The sequence below is a fragment of the Acomys russatus genome, chromosome 3 (genome assembly GCF_903995435.1).
Source record: "Acomys russatus chromosome 3, mAcoRus1.1, whole genome shotgun sequence".
Classification (NCBI taxonomy): Eukaryota; Metazoa; Chordata; class Mammalia; order Rodentia; family Muridae; genus Acomys; species Acomys russatus.
The window spans coordinates 37,101,338-37,118,163 of NC_067139.1; the positions used below are offsets into that span (position 1 = coordinate 37,101,338).

Below are 16,826 nucleotides of genomic sequence, written 5' to 3' on the forward strand. Positions count from 1 at the left end.
TTTATGCTTCAAGCTCAAACTGCACTGCCTGCCCTTCCCTAAATATAACATATGGCCTTGCTTGACCCCTGACTTGCATTCATGGACAAGAGTTGGGGAAAGGTTTTATTACCAATGTATACTGTGACAGTTAGTAGCCAAAAACTGAGGCTAGTTGGATAGGGACCAGGGCACTGAGTGGTTACAAGGAACTTGTTGGGGCTCACAGCATTGTGGTAGGGGGAGAGGAAGAAGAGGGGGACCTTTAAAAGACAACTGTGGATGTCAGGTGGGCCCTCCACCCTGTTCCCAATATCCAAGAGCAGCTGTCGCCCAGCTGGCCTGAGACCTTCTAGAAACCTTACTATCACCTACAATCCTGTCTGAGAGCCTCTGACCTTCCCATGAGTCTCCGTTCTCAGCTGAGCCCCAGTGCACTCCTAGCATTGTGACTGGGTAGGAGAGGAAATAGGGCTAGGGCACTGGGCTAGGCGGGGAGAGGCAGGAATGGGGGTAGGACTACCAACAGCATGCAACAGATGCCCTGGCCATGGGGCCAGCACCAGGAGGAGACCCCTCTCTGCTCAGAGACTCACTGCCCCCCACCCCACCTCCCTCCCAGCCTGCCTTTCTGGTGGCCTTACATCAATTCTGGCACACATGAAAGAACACTTAAAAATTTGCATGCAGTCTTTCCCAGTTCTAGGGACCTGGCCCACTGCAGGCCTCAAAGCACCAGTCTGGCTATGTCTGGAGCCCGCCTCAGCTCTAGGGTGGAGGGGTGGGAACAGGCCCTTGTGCTCTCCTAGTATTACCCGAGGGAGCAGAGCGAAAGGCTGTGAGGGTACCAGGGTGGGGTTATCAGGGCTGAGTGTGTGGGTTCATGGCCACAATGGGGCCGGATAAGGGGGGTTCATCAGTGTTAGGGAAGGAAGGGACTGGAAAGAAGCCCCTGAAGGCTGGCTGCTCCTCAGAGGCCTGGCGCACATGGGGGTGGCGGGGTGGGGCGTAGCTTCCAAGAGCCTGACATCAAGTAGGGAGCCTGAGAAGGTTGGAAACCGGGGCCTACAAAATGGGAATAGATCACTCCGCAGTGGGTCCAGCCCGCGAGCAGCACCGCGGCCGGCGCACACTCTGAAGCAGCGCGCGGAAGAGGCCGGGCGGGCGCTTGGCGGCGCCCTCGGCAGGCGCAGTGCGCACGGAGCCTGCACGGCCTGGGCCCGCGCGAATGGCGGCGGGCGGCGGCGCCGGCGCCCCTTGGCGGCCGTGCTCCTCTATCTGGCGCTCCAAATGCTTCTGGATGGCCATGCCCAGCACCTCCACTTCCATGGAGGCGCCGTACACTTCCCATGTCATGCCCTTCTCGTCCCAGCTCACGTCGCGTACCGGCTCGGCCGCTTCCTGGGGCGCTATGGCAGCCGCCAACACCGAGCCGGGCCGCACCCGCACCTCGGGGAAGACCGGCGGCGCTGCGGTCTGCGGAGTCATGGGTCCGGTGGCCACCGAGCGCGTCTCGGCGGCACCCAGAGACACCTGCAGGCCTGCGTCCCGGCGCGATGGCGGCCTGGGCGCGGGGCTGGGGGCGCGGGGCGCCGCCTGGAAGCTGAAGGCCGGGCCGCCCGCGCCGTCCTGCGGAGACATGGGGCTCACCGCCACCGAGACGCAGGCCTGGGCGCCAGCCTGCGTGCCGGCGTCCTCGCGCGGCGGTGGCGCTCCCGCGTCCCACGACGGCGCCTTGGTGAAGTTGTCGCGAGTCCGTGGCCCTGGCGGGGGTGCTGTACCCTCCGCGCGGGGGCTCTTCTGAGCCGCCGCTGCCGCTAGGTCTTTCTGGCTGGTGCTGGCAGAGGGCTCTGGCTCTGGCAGGGCTCCTACGCTCCTGCCATCTCCCCGAAGCTGGGCTGAGCTGCAGGGTGTACCATCTGGTTGCCTGAAAGAGGACACGACCTTCTCCGGAGCCAGAGGGGCAGTCTTTACTGAGGTCTGAGGCTCTGCTTTTCTAGAAGATGGAGATGCAGAGTCTGCCTTCCCCAGGGACACTGGCTCCACAGCCGCGGTGGGGTCGGCTTTTCCTGAGGGATCCATCTTCCCAGACAACTGTGGCTGCTCTTTTTGCAAAGACGGAGCCTCCACCTTTCCCGGGGATGTGGCACTGGGAAGCTGTGGCACCTTGACCTCAGATGTGGGCTCAGCACTGCCTGAGGCTCTGGTGTCCACTCTTGTTGAGTTCCCAGGATTCCTTTTCTCTGGAGCCTTCGGCTCTGGAATGCCTTCTGCTCTTTCCAAGGCCATGAAATCCACCTTCCCCGGGCACACCAAAGCTGTTTTTCCTGAACTTATTGGGACCACTTTTCCAGTTTCTGCCTTTCCCTGGCTTGCACAGACCGCCTGGCTGACAGTGAGAGGATCAGCTTTCTCTGAAGGGGATGTAGGACTCTTCTCCAAGGACTGTGGGTCTCCTTTCCCTTCGGTCACTGCCTCAGCTTTTGCCGCAGACAGGGACCCCCAAGTCCCTAGAGGCCTGGCATCTCCTGAACTTGAAGACACGGGGTCTGTCTTTCCTGAAGACTCGGGATTCCCTTTTGGGGATGTTTTTATGTTTCCTGTGACAGTAGTGTGATCCGCCCTTTTAGAGGACCTTGGGTCCTCTTTTCCTGAGGATAGGGTTTCTGTTTTTACCAAGGACACACGTTCTGCCTGCCCAGAAGACAAGTGTTCTGGTTTCACTGGGGATACAAGTTCTACATTTTTTAAGGAAGCTGGGTCCACATTGCCTGAAGGCTCTGTACTATTCACAGATGTGGGATTCATCTTTTCTGGAAACACACCTTCATGCTGCTCAGAAGATACTGTTTCCGTCTTTTTCACAGACACAGAACCACCCTCTCCTGAGGAGGCAGGGTCTATCTTTCCAGGGAACCGAGGGCCCTCTTTTGCTGAGGACAAAGCCTCTGTTTCCCCCACAGCTACAGGATCTGCCCTCCCAGAGTACACAGGATTCACCTTTTTGGAGGTCCCGGGAGCCACTGTTCCTGAGGATAGAAGCTCTGTCTTGCTTAGTGATCCTGGACTTAGCTTTCCCGAGGCCCCAGGATCTGCCTTTTTTGTGGATATAGGATCTGCCTTTTCTGGGGGTTCCTTATCTTTTTTCCCCAAAGGCACATGATCTCTTTCACCTGTCGATCCAGGTTGCTCTCTTCTGGAATACATGGGGTCCTCCTTTCTTGGGTCCACTTTGCCTGAGGATATAGGCTCTACATTTCTTAAAGACCCAGGACCTTCCACTCCTGGGGACACTGTATCCACTTTGCCAGAGCACACTGCATCTTCTCTTCCCAAGGACCCAGTGTCTTCCTTCTTTGGAGCTATGCAATCCATTCTTCCCATAGTCCCAGGCTCCCTCTTTCCACAGGTCACAGGGTCTGCCTCTCCCATCAACACAGACCCTTCCTTCCTCGAGGACCCAGCCTCTTCCTTTCCCACAGAAGTAGAATCTGTCTGCTTCAAGGAGTTGGAATCCATCTTCTCTAAGAACACGGGGTTTCTGTCCTCTGAGGTTGTGAGGGCAGCTTCTGCTGAGGACATAGGCTCCGACTTCCCAACCAATGTCATTTCAGAGGCCTCCGAGGTCAAGGCTCCATGTGCCTTCACTGTCTCTGGGAGTGGGCTGCAGGTAGCAGAGGGGTAGGCCAAACTTGAGGCAGGGCTTTCAGAGCAGGAGGCCCCAGCCCCAGCCCCACTGGGACTGCTGTGTCTGGAGTCCATGTCTAGGCTTTGGTCAAGAGTATGCCTTGGGGGTGCAGGGTTGGCCTTTGGGGAGGAGCAGCAGTCCCTCATGACCAGGTCCCCAGTGCCCGGGCTCCCATCCTGTGGGGAGCAGAGGAGTCTTGAGGGTGCTGGAGATCTCCTGAAGCAGCTGGAGCCAGGCTAGGTCTTCAGGACTGACCATCTACCCTCATAGCCATGTTTGAACTCAAGACAGCTGTCTGGATCTGAAACATAGACAACAGACTCAGGCTTAGGAGACACTTCAGGGGGGAATGACTCAGCTCTGTCAGGCCCCTCATGGATTCTCTGTCCCTGTCTAGTCCTCTGGTCAAGAAGGCCTTTCCTGGCTGGGTGTGGTGGCGCATTCCTTTAATCCCAGCACTCGGGAGGCAGAGGCAGGCGGATGGCTGTGAGTTCGAGGCCAGCCTGGTCTACAAAGCTAGTCCAGGACAGCCAAGGCTAACACAGAGAGACCCTGTCTCAAACAAGAACAAGCAAACAAACAAAAAGCCTCACCTGAAAACATAAATCCAACCTCTTCCTGCTGTGCTTCATCACATGCAGCAGTGTCCAAGGAGCCAGCACTCCCAGCACTGGGATACTGAGGCAGGAGAATTTCCAGTATGAGGCCAAGCTGGGCCACACAGTAAGACCAAACTTCGACAGACAGGCAGGCAGACAGACAGACTGACAGAATGACCCTTCACAGCTTGACTACACTCTGACTTATTAACTGCACTGCCATTTCTCCACCTTTGTCAGCCTTACCTCATGCTCCCAAAAGTGATGCATTTGTTTTCAAGGCCAGTGGCTGCAAACTTTTGATCTCACTGTGCCAGATGGGTCATTGAAGTGAGAGAAGCAGGTTGCATATAAAACAAGAGGGTGTAGTGTAGTGTAACTGTGACAAATTCTAGGGGATGTGGCATTTCATGCTGTCCTGGAGAAATGAAACCTGGGAACTGTAGCTCTTCCAGTGTCTTAGGTAAAGTGAGAAGCCCAGGCTTTGATGTAAAATATGCTAACTAATTCTAGATTTAAATAAAACCCCCAAACACGACGTGGGCCAGAGAAAACATGTCTGAAGGCCACCAGTTTGTGTCTGTGTAGGCCCTGGGGAACTGTGAGTGATCTCTCAAGGAAAGGACATCGTAATGTGCTTTCAAAGACTGCTCTGAGATAGCCTGGCAATTGGGCCGGAAAAAAAAGAGAGAGGAGCTGGCCAAGGCCCAGAAGGAGGCCAGCCAGCCTCTCATTCAAGAGATCGTTTGTTCTCACTGTCCCCTCCTATGCAATGGGCCCTGGCCAGCTACAGCGAGTGATTTGGGTGGGAGACACCCTCAAGGCCCTTCAGGCAGAAATGAGATCTGAAGAGGTGCTGGCAGATAACGCTCGCTGTAGTGAGCGATGGTGGGAACAGTCTGCAGAATACTGGGTAGGGTGGGGATTGCTGGGCAGGAGTGCTGGGCTGGAGAGCTGGGGAGAGGGGCAACTCTGTCTGGGATGAGCTGAACTTGTGATGCCTGGGAAACATTTGGGAAGAGAGTGCAGCAGGTAGACGGACCTTGGAGACACTGTCATTGACTGGTGATTGCCCTAACCTGTCCCCAGACCACTGTGCTCACCCAGAACTGCTAGAGCAGCAGGTCCCAATCTGTGGGTCAAAAACCCCTTTAGGGGAGGTCAAATGACCCTTTCACAGGGGTCACACATCAGCTATCCTGCATGTCAGATATTTACATTACAGTTCATAACAGTAGCAACATTACAGCTATGAAGTAGCAACAAAAATAATGTTATGGCGGGGGGAGGTGTCACCACAACAGGAGGGACTGTGTTAAAAGGTCGTAGGGTTAGGAAGGTTCAGAACCCCTGCTCTAGAATCTTGCTTGGCTTTCATATGCCATGAATCACCTATCAGCAAAATAAAATGAATCTGTCTTCAAAATACATCCAGTATCTGGCTCTGAGACCCATGTTGGCTGGTTCTGTTGCCTCCTTTGATCCTTCCTCCTTCTTCCCTTCTCTGTGTGCTACTATTGCCTCAGTGGGCTACCTCCTGGTTCCTCCACTACACACAGTGCCCTCTAGGCATTTCACTCTAGGCACCTCCACGGTCTATTCTCTGAGGTTCTTCCTGGTCCATCCAGTATAAAATAGCCATCTCCAATTCTGCCTGTCACCCTCCATCTACCTTCTCTAATGTTTTTTTGAAACAGCGTGTCATTGTGTAGACTGTGTGTGGTTGGCTTTGAACTCAATATGTAGACCAGGATAGCCTCAAATTCTCAGAGATTTGACTGCCTCTCCCCCAGTTCTGGGATTAAGGGCACCACACCCAGCTTTGTTTTATTGGATTTTTAAAATCTAGAATACTTCTCACTGCCTGATGTGTCATAGATATGTGTTCACTGAATGCTGGCTCCGTGGTGGGGGCACACCTGTTACCCCAGTGTTTGGCAACAAAAGCAGGAGCTTGGGCTCCATAGTAAGACCTCAAAATAAATCATAAACCACACACACACTTCTAAGCGATGGCGATTTTGTTGTTCTCATGCACATATCAGAGTCAAGAATGACTGGCGTGCACACAGGAAGTAAAGTCCCAGTACTTAATACTTGTGTGAAAGACTGAACGGCCTTTTGACATCTAGTGATGATACTCCTAGACCCAGGCTCTCCTTATTCTTGTTGGGAAACTACATCACTTGCAATCTTTTAGGAAGGGTATTGGTCAATCTCTACATATGTTTACAAGACACATGGTGTTTTAGCCAAGAAGTCCCCTTCCAGGGATGTTCCTGCAGACACACTGATGACACCAGGGTACATGGGAGCACCTGTGGTGAGAACATCAGGAAGAGGTGAGGGCATGTGAGACATCCACACGGACCACCACACAGGCACCGGAACATGCAGAGTGATGAGGAGAGATGCCCGAGATAGACAGAGCGAGCAGACACACAGCACAACCACCAGGGTTCTAGCATGTGGCCTAGGAAAACCACACACAAGCTCATGGGATTGTGTATAGGCAGAAAACTCCAAGATAAAATCTCATGAAACTTTCAGTGTGATGTCCTCTTTAAAGTGCGACCAGGGGTCTGAGGCTGGAAGAGCCTTTTCTTTGTATGCCCCTTTGTGGTGTCTGAATGTGGGTTGCAGGTGAACATAGCACGTGTGCTGTGACAGTGGATGCACATCCTGAGAAGTGTGCTGTTGATGATCTTGTGGTTGCCTGAATATCATGTGGTGTGCTTAGTACAATGCTAAGCAGTATTGGTCAGCAACTCCCCGGTGGCCTCTTGATATAATCAGGAAGGGGACGCAGTGAACTTGAGATGCTGCAGGTGTTATCATCAATTCAAAATGCTTACTTTAAGCCAGTGTGGTGGCATGTGCCTATGATCCCAGCACTCAGGGAGGCCGAGGCACGTGGACCTCTGTGAGTTTGAGGCCAGCCTGGTTTACAAAGCAAGACCAGGACAGAGAAACCATGTCTCAAGAAAAACAGCTTATTTTAAATTACATGTAGGTATTTTTCTGCATAAAGGTGTGTGCACATATGTGCAGTTTCCAGAAGCATCAGATCTCCCTGAGGCTGGAATTGCAGGTGATCATAACATGGGTGCTGAGCAGGAGTCTTTTGCAAGAGCAGTAAGTGTTCTTAACTGCTGAGCCATCTCTCTAGCTCTATATGTACTTTTTTATAAAAAAAAAAAAAAAAAGAGTTCATTTGTGAAATAGCAATAAAGAGCTGTGGATGTGGCTCAGGGGTAGAGCCCTGGGTTCCATCTCAGCTCCACAAGAGAACAACAAAACACCACCATCATACTATAGACCCCTAAACCAGTAACCTGGACAGTTGGCACTGTCAGGTGTCATCCCAGGGCATTGTCCTGTGTCTCAGGTTGGCAGCACCATGGGTTGCTTAATTCCAGCGTCACCACAACAGGTGAGGAGAGGCTTGTGCTGAGGCTTTAGGAGGTGGTGGGACTCACATTCTAGTTTGCGTGGCTGCACCTTTTTGAAAACTAGGAGAGTGAAATGGTTCTATGTGAAGGCCAGTCCATCGCCTCAATGCAGTTCTCAGCCCTACATATGCATTCTTTCTTTGTTGGTTACCTACTCCTATACCACACACCACACACACACACACACACACACACACACACACACACAGACACATCCTTATACACATATATACACACATGGATACACACTCATACACACACATCCACACCCAGACACATACAACACACACACACACAAACTCATACACACATCCACACCCAGACACATACACACACAGAACACAGATACACACATACACACACAGAACACAGATACACACATACACACACAGAACACAGATACACACATCCACACACAGAACACAGATACACACATACACACACAGAACACAGATACACACATACACACACAGAACACAGATACACACACACACACAGATACACACATACACACACAGAACACAGATACACACATACACACACAGAACACAGATACACACATCCACACCCAGACACATACACACACTCACATATATATACATGCACATACACACACAGAACACAGATACACACATACACACACAGAACACAGATACACACATACACACACACACACAGAACACAGATACACACACAGAACACAGATACACACACACACACAGAGAACACAGATACATACATACACACACAGAACACAGATACACACATACACACACAGAACACAGATACACACATACACACACAGAACACAGATACACACATACACACACAGAACACAGATACACACATACACACACAGAACACAGATACACACATACACACACAGAACACAGATACACACACACACAGAACACAGATACACACATACACACACAGAACACAGATACACACATACACACACACACACACAGATACACACACACACACAGATACACACACACACACACACAGATACACACATACACACACAGAACACAGATACACACATACACACACAGAACACAGATACACACATACACACACACACAGATACACACACACACACAGATACACACATACACACACACACAGATACACACATACACACACACAGATACACACATACACACACAGAACACAGATACACACATACACACACAGATACACACATACACACACACACAGATACACACACACACACAGATACACACATACACACACACAGATACACACATACACACACACACAGATACACACATACACACACAGAACACAGATACACACATACACACACAGAACACAGATACACACATACACACACAGAACACAGATACACACACACACACAGAACACAGATACACACATACACACACAGAACACAGATACACACATACACACACACACAGATACACACACACACACAGATACACACATACACACACACAGATACACACATACACACACACACAGATACACACATACACACACACACAGATACACACATACACACACACACAGATACACACATACACACACACACAGATACACACATACACACACAGAACACAGATACACACATACACACACAGAACACAGATACACACATACACACACACACACAGATACACACACACACACAGATACACACATACACACACACAGATACACACATACACACACACACAGATACACACATACACACACCACATAAATGCACATACTCATATACATATATTGACAGCACCTACATACAAACACACACACACAGAAACAGATACACACTCATATATACACACACAGACACATACAAACACACATACAAACTCATACACACACATATACACCCAGACACATATACTCACTTACATATATACTACATACACGCACACACAGACACATACTCAGATACACACATACACACACCACATAAATGTACACACATACATACATACACACACTCACAAACATATATTGACAATACCTACATACAAACACACACACACACACACACACACACACACACACACACACACACACACACAAAGTTTTCTCCTGTCTCAGTCACCACACACCGTCTCCTATGGGAATCTTTAGCTCCTAGACTGACTGTGTGTTATTAAAGTTTTAGTTCTCAGCTTAACTGTTCCCTCCTCCAGGAAGCCTTTGCCTTCCAGCTTCCTCGGGGGTTCTATGGCCTCTTCCTATGCCTCAGCCAGGTTCCTGTCACTCTGCACATGTCCGTTTAACGTAATGATGTCCATTAAGTTTGTGAATAGACATCAGGCTCCTGATAGGTCTCTGTTGGCACTGCTCATCCCTGGATGCCCCATAACTCAAGTCTGAGGCTTGGGAGGATGGACACACAGAAGGGCCGTCCTGCTGAGGACTTTAGGGCTCAGGTTTTAGAGAGCTGCACTGGGTACCTCTGTGATTTAGCCAGGGAGTGCACAATGTCAAGTGGAACACAGGTCTACAGCATAGGAGCAGTCTGGTTGAATTCTTGGATCTGGTTTTCATCAGCATAGAAATGGGGGTGTGGAAGGTCACCAGCCTGCAGGGATCAGACAGGCGTAGGCATGCATGGCATGGATGGTTCTGTCTTCATTTCTCTTGTCCATTGATAGTGATATTGGAATACAGCAAGGGATCCGACTAAAGATCTCGAAGCAAGAGAGATCCCAACACCCCCAAGTAAGGGAGACTGGAAGGAGTCATGGTGGGGACTGTGACAAGACTAGAAACGAGGTAAGAGCACCCGGTGCTTGCCACTGTGGCAAATGAGAATGCATGCAACACTTGCTGGACACCTATGCACATCCCATGTGTTGGGGACAAGCAATGCAGAACGTGTGGTCCCTGGCCTCCAGATACAGATAAGAATGAGAGAAGAGCTGGGCGTGGTGGCGCACGCCTGTAATCCCAGCACTTGGGAGGCAGAGGCAGGCAGATCTCTGTGAGTTCGAGGCCAGTCTGGTCTACAAAGTGAATCCAGAACAGCCAAGGCTACACAGAGAAACCCTCCCCAGCCCCAAAAAAAGAATGAGGGGAGCACAATAAGCCAGTAGCAAATAAATGATGTCATTTCTGATATGAGATGCTGTGAGGACACGTGAGAAGTGGGCAGCTGGTCTGGATACCTGGTCAAGAAAGGCCCCTAACATCTGAGCCAGCCATGAAAAGGTAGAGAGGCTGGAATCAGAGAGGGAGTGGATGGTGGGGAGAGGCAGTGGCAGTCAACCATGTTGGGAGTGGTGAGGGACTTATCCTAAGGGTACTAAGCAAACACTGCTGTGTTTTAAGCAGGAAGTGTGTGTGTGTGTGTGTGTGTGTGTGTGTGTGTGTGTGTGTGTATGTGACTATTCTGTGGCCAGGTCCCTTAATTCCCAGAGCAAAGTCACAAATACAGATTTAAAAAAAAATATTTTAAATAGTGGCTCTTTTTTCCCCCATACAATGAAGACCAAACAAAACAATTGTATAGGTTGATTTTTGTGACTTATCATGTCCTTGGGACAGGACAGACAGGCAAGAGAAAGTATCCAAGTTCCACTGAAGACTAAGGCCTGTTTCCTCTGTTGGAACACGGGAATTTAACAACTGCCCAGCAATTACACAAGTAGTGAAGAGCAGCCTGCAAGGGTCAGAAAAGGCTAAAGGGGGGTTTCTTGGGCCCCCACCACTTCTCACCTCATACTGGTAACCCAGCCAGCCCCAGGGGCCTCCCTACAGCAGCTCCTGCCTCCTGTGTGTGGCCTGGGCAGATTGTGCAGAACACCTCACCATTCAGCAACCGGGACCTCAGGCAGGGTCCTTCTCACTAACCCCACCCCCCAAACCGGCTCAGTTCCTCCTTCCCCATCAGGCTTGTTGTGAGAATTAGAGAAGATGAGGGGTGTGCATGGTTCTGCTCGCGTTAGGGCCAGGCTGTGTACATGGAAAGCCTGTTTTTATCTACTCAGCCTGTCAGAGCCCAGCTGTGCTCCCAGGAGGGGGCGGGGTGGGGGTGGGGGGTTGAGTCTGAAATGGTTGCAGCAGTGACAAAATTCAGCAAAATCTGCCTTTAGGATGCACTTGTTTGGCCTACAATGCTAACAAATTATTATTATTTTTAATCTGTGTGTGTGCGTATGTGTGTGTGTGTCTGTGTGCGTGCGTGCACGCGTGTGACAATAAAGGTCAACTTGGGGTGTTCCTAAGTAGCTGCCTACCTTGGTTTTTGAGACAGGATCTCTCACTGGGACCTGGGTCTAAGCAGTTCCTAAGCTGGCTGCCCAGTGAGGCTCAGAGGACTTTCTGGTCTCTGGGTTTTGGGCACCAACTCTCTCTAGTCCGTTGCCAATTTTAACTAAAGGAGCAAACTCACCAACATCTGAACACTGACAGAGTTCATGTGGAAATCTGATGCCCAGGTTATTGTGGCAGACTAAAATGTGGCAAGCTGAGCACGCTTCCTGCGGAACAACAGCAGCTGGAGCTGAACTGAGTGGCCTGAAGGAGGTCAGCAGCCACAGGCCCACCTCTCCCTATGGCGACCTGGACACACAAGCTAACTGTGCATTGCTACCCATCACTGAGTGTGGATAATTTTTTTATTATCACCAGCCCCTCATGTATGTCACCTTCCTGCTTCATAGCCTCTAAGTTTTGACACTTTTCTCACATGCCAATAAAAGCAGGAAGTGACTTTGCCCAAGTGCTTCCTACATATAAAGCCCACACACCTGTCAGGCAGGAGACAGTGCTCCTGTTTTCCAAGAAGGAAGCAGAAAGTCTGACAGGCAGGCATGGCCAGATGTTAGCACGCCCCTTCTGCAAAGCCCACCTGGAAGGGGTTGGTGTACCAGTCCCCAGCTCCAAGCTCTCAGCTTCTGAGATGGGGTTGCGTCCAGTACAGCGAACAGGCAGCTCAGCTAGATGCCGGTAAAGCCCCAGCATAGTTGCTCGCTTGTTCTGTGACTTTGTGTGGGGTTTTCTGGGAGCCTCAGTCTCTCATTCCAATGGCCCAGAGACAATTCCGAAAGGTCTACTTGAGCCTACCTGGTTTGGGAGGGACACTCCATAGCTTCCAGTCACTACTGTAAGGCAGCCCAGGCCTGGAGCCCCACATCCTCTCCCTCGGCCCTGCCTCCAGAACATACCTCCAGGACCATCCCACTGCATGCTCAGCCCTGGCCCCAGCACTCTAGGCCTGTTTTGTTGTCTACACTCTATCCACAACAACCTCGCAACGGCGTCCCTTATCATTTTTGTAGCACAGACGAGGACACCAAAGTCAGAAGGAAAGACCACAACAGCATGAAGCTGAAGACAGGAAGGCTGGGGCCCAAAATTCATTGAGTCTGAGCTTAAAGCCTGGATTTCTTCCCAGTCTATCAATCAAGAACTAGGCACTAACTCTGGGTTCTTTTCTTTAATCTTTGTATATGTGTGAAGGTGGGCACTCTCACACACACGTGGAAGTTGAAGGGCAACCCTGGGTGCCAGTCCTTGACTCCCAAGGTCTTCTGGCTGTTTCTATTGATTCTTCTCTCTCCTCCCCTCACAGTTGGAGTGTGCCGTCCAGTATAGGTAGCTGGCTGAGGTGAGCATCTAGGTGAATGAGCCAGCTCACCTGGTATGCAAATGAGTAAGTAGACCGTTGGCCACTGGGACCCTGTGGGCATGTGCATCTGTCATCACATGGCCTTTACAGTCTCACCTTGGGAGAGCTAGCCTCGGTGTGTGCATAGGCCCTTCCTTGTGTTTGGCTCATAGACAAGGCAATCCTGCGAATGCAAAGATCCATGGCTAGCCTGGCCATTCCCTTCCCTCTAGGATTTCTTCCCAGTCTGGAGTCATCTCTACATCCCCAGTTAGGGCCAGAGCTGCCAGGCACCTGCAAACATCTCCTGCTATGGTAACAAGACTGACAAAGGCTTGTGTATGCCTGTGAGTATGACTGAAAATCTCAGTCTTCTGCCACTTGTCCCCTCATCTCCTAGTGCCCCCACAAAGCAACAAGCCCCCTGCCAACTGCCAAAGGTGAAGGAGTCTATAACAAAAGGCCTTCTTTGAAAAACATTCCCCAGACCATCTGTCCATTTGTTCATCCACCAATCCATAGAAGGGCAAGAACGGACGGACGTTCAAGGGTGTGCAGTCTTGTGCTAGTGTGGGTTGAAGAAGAGCAGCAAGCTATGAGACAAAGCAAGTGTGTGCACAGGGTCACAGCCTACTCCCAGGGTGCAGGGTACAGGACGGGCATGAGCACATGCGGGCCAGAGCAGGGTGGCTGGATGTCAATAAGAGTATTGCTGACTTGGATGCAGGATGGATGGCGCAGCCCCCACTGGGAGCATTGGGTGGGTGCACAGGTGGCCGGATGTGTGACTCTAATGGAATGACCAAAGACCATGGTTGTGTGTGTGTGTGTGTGTGTGTGTGTGTGTGTGTGTGTGTGTGTGTGTGTGTGTGTAGCCTCGTCCAAAAATGAGGTCCCCAGGAATGAATGCCGTGAGTGACCACGTCCAGGACTGGGTGTCACACTGGGTGTTTGAGGGGTGGGATGAATCAATGAAAACAGCCCCTCCCCCCCCCCCTTGGCGGGAATCGTCCCCTCCCGGACGACGGTGCGGAACAAAGCGGTGTGGGGCTGGAAGCGGGGTGGCCTGCCCACACCACAGGCCGTGGCCGTGCCCCGGGGCCCCGCCCCACCGCGCCCCGCCCCGCCGCCCCCGCCCCACAGCCCGAGCCCGGCGCGGCCCAGGACCCTGGACAGCGACTCCAGCCTACTCGCCCCGCGGCCCCACCCGCGCTCGCAGCTTACCCGCGCCGGCTCCCCGCAGCTCCCGTTGGTGCCGCGCAGACCACCCGGGTGCTCCCGGCCGCGCTGGCGGGCGGACCCGACTCCGCGCCGTCCCTGGTCTGCCGGGCGCCCCGCCCCGGGCATGCGCGCTGAGCGCACTCGGGAGCAGGGAGGGGGCGCCGCGGGGGCGCGCGAGGGCCGGCAGACGCCGCCCCGGCCCGGGGTCTGCGCTCCCTCCCAGTGCTTGGCTGGGAGCACCGCGGGCACACGGGCGGTGGCGGCACCGGAACCCGGGTCGTCCCTCTCAGCCCGCTGCCTCAGCTAGAAAATTTCCCGCTTCCCCCTCGGCCGCACTTCCGGCCTCTGCCCCCTCCGCCCCGCCCCCGGCCCTTTGTCTAGCTGCTGCCCACGCTCCGGCGAGCGGCAGCCCGGGGCTCGGAGGCGCTCTGCGTCCTCCCTGCAGCAGCCTCCCCTACGGGGAGTCCGCCCACCCTCTCTGGTCGGGGTATACCCGGTTCTCCTCCGCCTGGATTTCCTCCAACAAGTCATCTCACCTTTTCAACCCTCAGTTGTTTGGTCTGTTAAATGGGACCAGTATTAAGTCGCCTCATAGCGGTCTTAGAAAGGAAGATGCCTAAAGTAGATGTCCAGGCCTTCCACTTGAGTGAGCTGCTGAAGGCTCACTGCCCATTTTCCTCTACATTTGAGCAGAAGAGTGAGACCCTCCCCCTTCGACTTCTCAGATGAGACCTCTGTGATATCTCGGAAGTGATAAAAGATTATTGTGCCTGAACTGTGAAGCCACCTGCTAAATAACTAAGGCAAATGAAGCTCTTAGGGAAAGACACAGAGCTAAAATTTGATTTATAGATGTCAATGATTTCCATGTCCAATCAGGGCAGTGAATATTCTGTCCACGTTTTTCAAATACGGATAAGTTTCTTGTTTGTGATCGCATCGTTCCTTAGTCGGTCAAATTGGGATTGCAAATTCATACAGATCATTTCCGGAAGCCCCACGCTTGGGCTTATGTCTTAGGAGCCATCACTTATCTAATCTCCTTACCTTAATCATAATAAAAATCTAGATGGCAAGGGAGAATTTAAGATCCACGGGAAAAGCCAAGAGTAGGGACACTCTTGTAATTCCAGGACTCAGGGGTCTAAGGCAGGTAAATAACCCCGAGTTCTGAGCCAGCCTTGGCTACATAGTGAGTGCTAGATCAGCCTAGGCAAGAGTGATCTAGTAAAATCAAGACTGTTTCCAAAAAACCTCAAAACAATGACAGTCACGATACAGATGTGAATACAGAGAGCGGGTCCGTTTTCAGGACCACGGACAGCGCAACTAGAGTCGCTCTCTTGTACAATTGGTAGTGAAAAAAAACCCAGCTCTTCCACTGCCCATTTAAGTAGTTGCTTCAGAATTTACAAACCCCGTTCTTCATCCGCCTTTTCATCGCGCACCGGCTGCCACATCAAGGTGAGTACAATTGCTCTCTGACACAGAGGAAGCAACTGAGGCAGGAAGTCCATGAGACACTGAATGTGGCAAGAACACGCTTTGATTTACAACCCTCTCCCCAGAGGCAGAATGTCGCTGGAGCAGAACCAAGCATATTGAGAAGAGGCTGTGGCAGTGGTTCCGGTGGGGGCTGGTGACAAACTAACCCAGAAGCCTTTGCTGGGACACAGAGCAGGTGACTATCGGGAGGAAACCAACTGGCCTTGGTCATGAGGTGGATGTTGAGAGAGGCTCCTGCTGGTCCTCTGATATTCCTTCCATCTTGTGGGTGGATGTGTGTTGGGGAAAAGACTTGCTTCTGGGATGGTTACCCTAAGAGATGAGTCCAGACTTGAGCTCTCATGCTTGGCAGCTGGAGGCACACTAGGAAGCTCATCGACTGATGGTGGAGGTCACAGGGGTTGGGGTTGGGGTCAGCATATAGAGGAAACATATTAAACAGACAAACATGGAGGCCCTAGCCACACTCAAGGAACACAGGCTGCTGTGAAAATGAGAGGAAGGAAGGGCAACGAGAAAGGAGAAAACTTTCCTAAGATGTCTGGACCCTGAGACAGAAAAGAGGTACAGTGACACATGTCTGTAATGCCAGCACTCAGGGCATAGAGGCAGGAGGATCAGGAGGTTCACAGTCATCCTGAGCTACATAAGGTTCTGTCACAGCCAGGTGCGGTGGTGCATGCCTGTAATGCCAGCACTCAGGGGGTGGGGGGCGGAGGCAGGTGGATCTCTGTGAATGTGAGGCCAGACTGGTCTACAAA

General features: G+C 51.8%; 1 protein-coding gene across 1 annotated transcript; it reads right to left on the bottom strand.

The window, feature by feature from the left end:
* Nucleotides 1-973: 973 nt before the first annotated feature.
* On the bottom strand, nt 974-14,675 carry Gprin1 (G protein regulated inducer of neurite outgrowth 1). Its single transcript, XM_051171762.1, has 2 exons — nt 14,563-14,675; nt 974-3,968 (listed from the first exon to the last, which is right to left on the bottom strand). The coding sequence occupies exon 2, from the start codon at nt 3,811-3,813 to the stop codon at nt 1,063-1,065; it is 2,751 nt and encodes a 916-aa protein (XP_051027719.1). The 5' UTR covers nt 3,814-3,968; nt 14,563-14,675; the 3' UTR covers nt 974-1,062.
* Between the last annotated feature and the right edge of the window lie 2,151 nt (nt 14,676-16,826).

Coding starts and splice junctions, on each gene's coding strand:
- Gprin1 (XM_051171762.1), bottom strand. CDS start 3,813: ATGAGGGACTGCTGCTCCTCCCCAAAGGCCAACCCTGCACCCCCAAGG.